This window comes from Aquarana catesbeiana, linkage group LG10 (assembly GCF_042186555.1).
Source record: "Aquarana catesbeiana isolate 2022-GZ linkage group LG10, ASM4218655v1, whole genome shotgun sequence".
Classification (NCBI taxonomy): Eukaryota; Metazoa; Chordata; class Amphibia; order Anura; family Ranidae; genus Aquarana; species Aquarana catesbeiana.
Window position 1 is genome coordinate 160,545,264 of NC_133333.1, and position 8,734 is coordinate 160,553,997.

The 8,734-nt window shown below is 50.7% G+C and overlaps 1 protein-coding gene across 2 annotated transcripts in view; it reads right to left on the reverse strand.

Moving 5' to 3' along the window:
* PPP1R12C (protein phosphatase 1 regulatory subunit 12C) overlaps positions 1–3,905 on the reverse strand; it is a 243,257-nt gene extending 239,352 nt beyond the window's left edge. For both annotated transcript variants that reach the window (XM_073602853.1, XM_073602852.1), the window contains exon 1: positions 3,508–3,905. In XM_073602853.1, coding sequence (XP_073458954.1) covers positions 3,508–3,819 — 312 coding nt within the window. In that variant the 5' untranslated portion in view covers positions 3,820–3,905. The remainder of the gene's footprint in view (positions 1–3,507) is intronic.
* Between the last annotated feature and the right edge of the window lie 4,829 nt (positions 3,906–8,734).

The window sequence follows — 8,734 nt, forward strand, 5'->3', positions numbered from 1 at the left end:
GGGATAACACTAAGTACTGAAGTGTTTTGCTTTTCTGGAATAAAGCTGATCCACTAATCTACAGGTAAAAAAAAAAAAAAAAAGGGAAGCATCCCTTCCACTTATTTAAGAATCCTTAAGAAGAAAAAAAAAAAATAGAACTCCTAAGCTTCTAAATTACCTCAATCCACTGTCATTCGGTGCTCTGGGGCACCTTTGTCAGGAGTCTGGGGGTCCTTCACTGCAGCCCAGGCTTGTCACTGCCCCATCACCACCGGTGGAAAATTCCATGGTCTATGTCACTAGGCAGTTGACATGGTTACCCGAAGAAGGGCCCTCGCACGATCAATTGAAGAATCTTGCTGATTGGACAGTCACAAGTGATGTGAACACCCAAGGAAGAACACTCCTACTCTGAAAACTCCAGTGACCGGCTAGACCCAAACTGTAGTGATGAATCGCTGGTCTTCACTTCTGGAAGAGGCACCACGGGGGGTCAAATGACAGTGGACTAGGGTGAGTAAATAAAAGGTTTTAGAGCTCAATTTTCAAACTGGGGTTTGAATGCTCATTTTGTCTTAGGAGATCAGAACCCCTCCTCGCTCCCAAAGGCACCGTCACATACAGTGCAGGACAGTCCTGTACAGTATTGAGGACAGTGAGGGCCTGCCAACATCCCAGAAGGAAAGAGGCCTGTGGGGAGAATTGCACTACAGGGGTAACTTTTCTCCAGCCCAGAGTTCAGCTGTAGAGTTTGTCATTGGGGGGAGGGGGGCATTGGACCTTTGTCCAGAAATAGGCTTTAGGAAATAGTATGGGCAGCTTTTTTGGCCACACATCTCTTCTGGGTCACAGAAGTGCACCTATTTCTACACTCCTGTGACCCAGATTCAGCTGACATGACAGAGCTGGTCCAGATTTTGGAGGAATCCCAATAATAATGTCTGGATCCACCTAGATGCCCGATTGGCACGCTGCAGAGAGCCCGAGTGAGCAGATGTGTTCAAATCACAGCCGATCACATGTAAACACGGAAGTACCGTTTATCGGCTCTCCTCACCTCACACTGACAGAGTAAGGCCAGGAGAGCCGATCAGCATCATCTCCTCGCAGGGGAGAACTATATAGGTAATCAGGACATTGATCATCAGTGCCATGAATATCAGTGCAGCCCCAGCAGTGCCCATCAGTGACGCCAGTCAGTGCAACCTAATCAGTGCCCATCAGTGAAAGAGAAAAAATTACTTATTTACAAAATTTACTGACAGAAACTAAGAAAAACATTTAAAAAAAAAAAAATATTAAGTGATGACAATCCCGGTTCTCAGCTGAATTCCCACCATAGAGAGGTGGGGTGGACATACAGAAACACACTGATCTTCCCAGTGAAGAGCTGTGCAAGGGGGGAGGCGGGGCGTGTCAACACACAAGTCTGATCATTGGAGGATAGGCAGGCTATACTCCCAGCACAGCCAGATAAACTGACCACACTAGGAGAGATGGATAGAAGACAGTCTGCAACTCCCTACGTGGTCTTAAATAAGTCCGAATGTATTGTAACTCCATAAAAGATGAATATATAAAGCAAATGTTAACGTGTTTCATCCATAACGGCCTTGTTCACAACCCCTAGGAGGGATGTTCTATGCCTAGTGTTTGAAATAAGAAGGCAGGGGGACTGACGGGGGTCACCGGGGATTTGACGCAAAGGAGGCAATGAAAGGGAACAGGATACTGTATAAAACAAGTTCTTGGTACAACTGAGACATACCTGGAATGTGAAATATTAGGCTGATAAATTCTTTAACCTGAGTCTCATACTCGCTCTACAGCTACACACTGCAATGAGTACAGCAGTGATATCATTGCTATACCTCATAAATCAGCAATTGTTAGTTAGTTACCGATGATGAAATATAAAGTACAACCGGCAACAACCTACTCTCACACCTGGCCACCGCTGATCTCCCCGTCTCACCCAGGTCACCAGAGATGTGCCCCCCACCCCTCGCTCGATTACTAGCACTTATGTTCTCCACTGGCCACCACTGCCCTGTCCAGCCTAGTAAAACCTCACCTCTGTAAACAGGGCATGAATATAGGTCATGTCAGGGTCAGAGGTCATCCAGGGACAGCATACCACTATTATGTTGACAAGGATCAGTAATGTAATTCTAGGTATATTGATGGGTTACACTGCCCAGCCTGCCAGGGTACAAGCAAGCCAGACTTAAATTGACTGTAGCATAGTTTAAGGTGTACTTCTGGCTCCTCCACATACCCAGAGCAGAGCTGACATTAGTGGCAGGGGACCTCGTCCATCCTCTAGACATCAGCTCTAGGTGTGTGGACAGATTGGGTGAACTCTGCCAGCCTTCTTCACCAGCAGGCTTGGTATGACGGACTAGGCTGCCAGGCGGGGAATTAGAAATGTGACACAAGACAGAGGTCCTAGGAAGGAGGGCAGAAGTAGAAAGCTGGTCCTATCAGTAGGAAAATGCACAGCCTGACAGTCATCACCATCATGTGGCCAGCACCACCTGGGTATCACCATGCCATCAGCACCACCTGAGCAACCCCAACTCCACCATGCCACCAGCACCACCTGGGCACTTCCATGCCACCAGGGCACCACCTGGGCAACCCCAACTCCACCATACCACCAGCACTACCTGGGCACTTCCATGCCACCACCTGTACTGCCAGCAGCAAGTGGGCACCCCCATGCCACCAGCATCACAAGGGCATGCCAATTCCATGCCACTGGCATCACTACTATTCAGTCAGCACCACCTGGACACCCCCAACTCCACTATGCCACTGCCATCACCTGAGCAACATCATGCCACCATCACCTGGGCACCACCATGCCACCACCTGAGAAACCCCAACTCCACCATGCCACCAGCACTACCTGGGCACTTCCATGCCACCACCTGTACTGCCAGCAAGTGGGCACCCCCCCGCCACCAGCATCACAAGGGCATGCCAATTCCATGCCACTGGCATCACTACCATTCAGTCAGCACTACCTGGACACCCCCAACTCCACTATGCCACTGCCATCACCTGGGCACCACCATGCCACCACCTGAGCAACTCCACCATGCCACCAGCACCACCTGGGCACTTCCATGCCACCAGGGCACCACCTGGGCAACCCCAACTCCACCATACCACCAGCACCACCTGGGCACTTCCATGCCACCACTTGTACTGCCAGCATCAAGTGGGCACCCCCATGCCACCAGCATCACAAGGGCATGCCAATTCCATGCCACTGGCATCACTACCAGTCAGCACCACCTGGACACCCCCAACTCCACTATGCCACCGCCATTACCTGGACACCACCATCACCTGGGCACCGCCATGCCGCCACCATCATCACCTGGAACGCCACCCCCTCCATGCCACCAGCACCACCTGGTCACCCCCATGCCACCAGCACCATTCCCTGACCTGTGACACTTCATTATGGGGTGACAGTAGAGCTCTTGCTGTCCCTGGCGGGCACAGACCCCTCACCTGGTGCAGAGCACTGATGCCATCCGTGTTGGTGCTGTCAGTGATCTCCTTCCCTTCTTCTCCTCTCAGCATCTCCTCCGCCTCCAGCAGATCTCCCCCGGCACAGGCAGCCAGGAACTCCGCCGCCCGCTCGAACCGTACAGCCCGTCCAGCATCTCCATCCGCCCGGCCTCCACTTTCATCCAGGCGCCTCTTCCGCCGCTGCCAGCGGGGCTCCGCCGCCTCCTGGTTGGTACAGGACCGGGCCCACTGGCGGAGCTGCTCCTTCCGCCTTTCCTTCGCCTGCGCGGCGGCAGCGGCCCCCTCCGCCATGTTGTGTTTATGTGTCTCCCTTCTTCTCCCCCACCCTTTACGTCTACGGTCTGTGCCGCCAGCCTGATGTGCGGCGTCATGACGTCACGTATGGTTACGCTGCGGGCCTGTCAGGAAGTGGAGTGTGGGAATGAAAGTGGGATAGCAGTTCTATGTGTAGATGAGAGTCGGCCAGTCCATGGGCCCTCTACTATGGCTAGAGTCAGCCTTGTGCTAAAGTAAACCTGTCATAACAAAGACACACCAATTATATTCCTGACTAGAATACTGCCCTCTTGGCTTTCCTGCTGACCCTCTGACGTCATTTCCTTCTTAGACCCCCATACACATTATTAGATTTTCTGCAGATTTTTGTCTTCACATTTTTCCAAAACCATATAATATGAGGTCAAACCTTAAAGCCGCGTACACACGGGCGGACTTTTCAAGCAGACTGGTCCGACGGACTTTTGACGGACTTCCGACTGACTTAATGAACGGACTTGCCTACACACGATCACACCAAAGTCCGACAGATTCGTACGTGATGACGTACAGCGGACTAAAATAAGGAAGTTGATAGCCAGTAGCCAATAGCTCCCCTAGCGTCGGTTTTTGTCTGTTGGACTAGCATACAGACGAGCGGATTTCTGGGTCCGGCGGAGTTACGACGTAAAGATTTGAAGCAAGTTCCAAATCTAAAGTCTGTCAAATTTTCGACTGGAAAAGTCCGCTGAAGGTCCGATGAAGCCCACACACGATCGAATTGTCTGCCGGACTTGGTCCGTCAGACCAGTCCGGTCGAAAAGTCCGACCGTGTGTACACTGCATAAGAGTTTCAAGTTGTATGCAATCAGGCAGGCCCTTGCACTACATGGTTTTGGTAAATCTGAAGACAAAAATCTGCAGAAAATCTAATAGTGTGTATGGGGCTTAAGTCACTGGCCCGAGAGAGGTACATGACAAGTTAAGTCAGATCTTCTGGACTGCTTGTTACAAGCTAGTGAGCAAAACATTCCTGAAATCAGATCGCTGCAAGGACCAGTAATATTGGGCGCACCATTCACAGAACCATATCACGTGTAAGTGTCCAGACACATTTTCCTTAACCCCCCTGGCGGTATTCCCGAATCTGGCTCGGGGAGGATTTTCAATACCAAAAGTGGTATCCCCGAGCCAGACTCGGGATCGCATCGCAGGATTCATGTAGAGGATACTTACCTTGTCCCCTGGATCCTGCGATGTCTCCCCGCTGTGATCGGCGAGCCGCCGTGTCTCACTCGATTCACAGTGCCGAGCTCCGTTCCCTGCGAGCGTTGCAACGCATGGGGATGGAGTTCGGCGGCAAATTCAAAAAGTAAAACACACAGTACAGATACCGTATACTGTAATCTTACAGATTACAGTACTGTATCAAATAATTACACGTCCCCTTTTGTCCCTAGTGGTCTGCCCAGTGTCCTGCATGCAGTTTTATATTATAAAAACTGTTCTTTCTGCCTGGAAACTGGAGATTGTCCATAGCAACCAAAACTGTCCCTTTACATCAAAAGTGGCTTTAGACCAGCTAGAAAACAGCGATAATATATTATTATATTATTATTTGTTATAATTATTTGTAGTTATTTATTATATTATAATTTTTTGTTTCCTTTTTCAAACTTTATCATACCCGGGATGTCTACTAGACTCTTGTTTGGACAGATTTAAGTGAATTATTCCTAAGAATTACAGGCCTATAATATAAAACGCCAAATTTCTGTGCAAAATAATGGTACCGCTTTCAGTACCTAAAATCTGAAATAATCATACCGCCAGGGAGGTTAAATACTGCATGCAATCCTGAAACTGTGAATTTACTATACCGGTCTGCAGTATTTACCGCAATACGCTCGGTAAATACCGCATGAACAGGCGTTAAACTCAATTCACAGAAGGAAATAAATAATTAAATGCATGTGGTAATTAAGTAGTGATCTAGGCATTGCTATATTTAGGGAATGTGTACTGGTTGTTAAGGAGCGGGCAGCCACCATGTCCTTAACAACCAATGAGTCATCAGCTGTCAGCGGGGTTTCCCTGGGCAAAAAGAATTGCTGTCTATGAAAAATTAAGGTAAACAAATTGTGTGGGGTCCCTCCCCAATTAATTTATGGCCCTTTGGGTCTGGCATGGATTTTGAGGGGAACCCCCACGCAAAAAAAAATAAAAATAAGGTGGGGTCCCCCTTTAAAATCTATACCAGACCCATATCCGAGCATTCTGCAGGTTAGGAAAAGGGGGGTCAGGCCCCAGACCCCCGTCTCCCCCCCATGTGAATGAGTATGGGGTACTACGCTCCTGACGCTGGCTTTGGCTGTCTGGCAGGTCAGCTGCCTCCACTGCTAAACAAACTAAGGGGCGGTGCCACCCAGTGACATCACCAGGCGGCCCCGCCACCATGTGATGTCACTGACTGGGGGCATGCTGGGTCAGTGATGTCACAAGGGGGCAATGCTGCCCAGTGACATCACCTGGTGCCACACCCCTTAGTTTGCTTGGCAGCAGAAGGTGGCAGAGCTGTCAGATAGCGGGAGCCAGTGTCAGGAGCAGGGATTTTTTTTGGGTGGGTGGTGGCACCACCGTTCTGCCGTTTAGATGATGATGCTGCCGTGCTGACACTGTGTGGGGACACCGAAATATGTTGGTGCGCTGGGACACTGACAGATGTTGGTGCACTGGGACACGGTGACAGATGTTGATGATGGTTCACTGGGACACCGCAGCTGTTGATGGTCCACCGGAACACCGACAGATGTTGATGTTGCACTGGGACACTATTGCAGATGTTGTTGATGTACTGGTACGCTGTGAAAGATGATGATGTGCACTAGGACACTGACAGACATTGATGTGCACCGAGGATACCGACAGATGTTGATGTTCACTGGTATACTATTGCAGATGTTGTGCACTGGGACAGATGTTGTTGATCCACTGGGACACCGACAGATGTTGATGTTGTACGGGGATACTATTGCAGATAATGTTGATGCACTGGGACACTATTGCAGATGTTGTTGTCCACTGCAACATTGACAGATGTTGATGTGCAATGAGACACTATGACAGATGTTGATGGTACACTGGGGACACCAACAGATGTTGACTCTCCACTAGGGACACTGATAGATGTTGACGGTCAACTAGGGACACTGACAGATGTTGATGGTTCACTAGAGACACCAACAGATGTTGATGGTCCACTGGGACGCCAACAGATGTTGATGGGCTACTAGGGACACCAACAGATGTTGATGATCTACTGATCTATTGATCTACTGATGTGCCCGCTTCCCAGTCTGATGTGCCCGCTTTAAAGTCTGATGTCCTGATGCCTGCCTTCCTGCTTGATGTGCCCACCTTCCAGCCTGATGTCTCGGTGCCTGCCTTCCAGCTTGATGTCTCCACTTCCCCGTCTGATGTGCCCGCTTCTCAGTCTGATGTCTTGGTACCTGCCTTCCAGCCTGGTGTCTCGTTGCCTGCCTTCCAGCCAGATGTCTCAATATTGATGTCTCAGCCTGAAGTTTTGGTGCCCGTGTGTCAGCCTGGAGTTCCGGTGCCCGTGTGTCAGCCTGGAGTTTCGGTGCCCGTGTGTCAGCCTGGAGTTTCGGTGCTCTTGATCCAGTCTGCTGAACCGGTGCCCTTGACCCAGTCTGCTGAACCGGTGCCCTTGACCCAGTCTGCTGAACTGGAGTCAGTTAAGCCAGTGCCCGTTATTCGGCTTGCCGGACCAGTGCCCAGTGTCCAGCTTGCTGAACCGGGCCGTTACCCAGCCTACTGGACCGGGGCCCCTTGCCCAGTTTGAGCCGGTGCCTGTGATCCAACCTGCCATTACGGTGCTCGCTGTTTGTCCTGACGACCCAGAGCTTGCTGTCCAGCTCGATGACCCAGAGCCCGCTGTCTTCTTGGATGTGCCCGCTGTCATCTCGGATGTGCCCGCTGTCTTCTCGGATGTGCCCGCTGTCTGCTCAGATGTGTCCGCTGTCTTCTCGGATGTGCCCGCTGTCTGCTCGGATGTGCCCACTGTCTGCTCGGATGTGCCCGCTGCCTGCTCGGATGTGCCCGCGGTCCAGTTTGATGTACCCGATGCCCAGCCTGATGTGCCCTCATCTGTTGTTCGGTTTGAGGCCATGAACTTTGGACAATTTCATGTTGTTGGAGCGTCCGGAGGCCGCTCCTTTGTGGGGGGGTACTGTCATGAGAAGGTTTACCCGTTGGTGGCGCTATCGGTCTCTTGGATCGCAGTACCAGTGTCCACCAGCGGGTGTCTTCCAACACCTAGGACCTGTAGTAAGAGGACTCACCTGCTGGTGGCACTGTTGCATCCTTGGGCCGTAGTACCGGTGTCCACCAGCGGGTGTACTCCGGCAGTGTGGAGCAGACAGCACCCTCTGCGCTCAGGTGTAACATGAGGTCAATTACTGCAGCCTTATAAATACCCGGCAAGCCCTCACATGCTTGCCTTGGTATCTCTCTCCCTGTGCGCTGATCTTGCTGCCTGTATCTTGTCCTTAAGCCTGCATCTGTCTTGACCTGATCCGATCCCTATCCTGAGCCCATCCTGTTCTTGTCCCTCCGGTTTCCTGATGTCCCTGGATCGGTGCCCTGCAGCCTATCCATCCATCTTCTCCTTGTCCTGTTGGTTCCCCGTCCTTTCCCATCTGACTGACCTCCTTGTGTATGACCTCGGCCCGGCTTTTGTTACGATTACGGTATTTCCCATCCATTTGTATATACCATTTGTTTGTGGGTCTGTGGTTGGTTTGCACTGTATATATTTCACTTATTTGTCACCCATTTAATAATAAACACCCTTATTTTTCACTTACATGTGTTTCTGGTTTCCTCTGTGCAGTCCACACAGTCTGGTCTGCTAAATTCCCTGACAGACAGT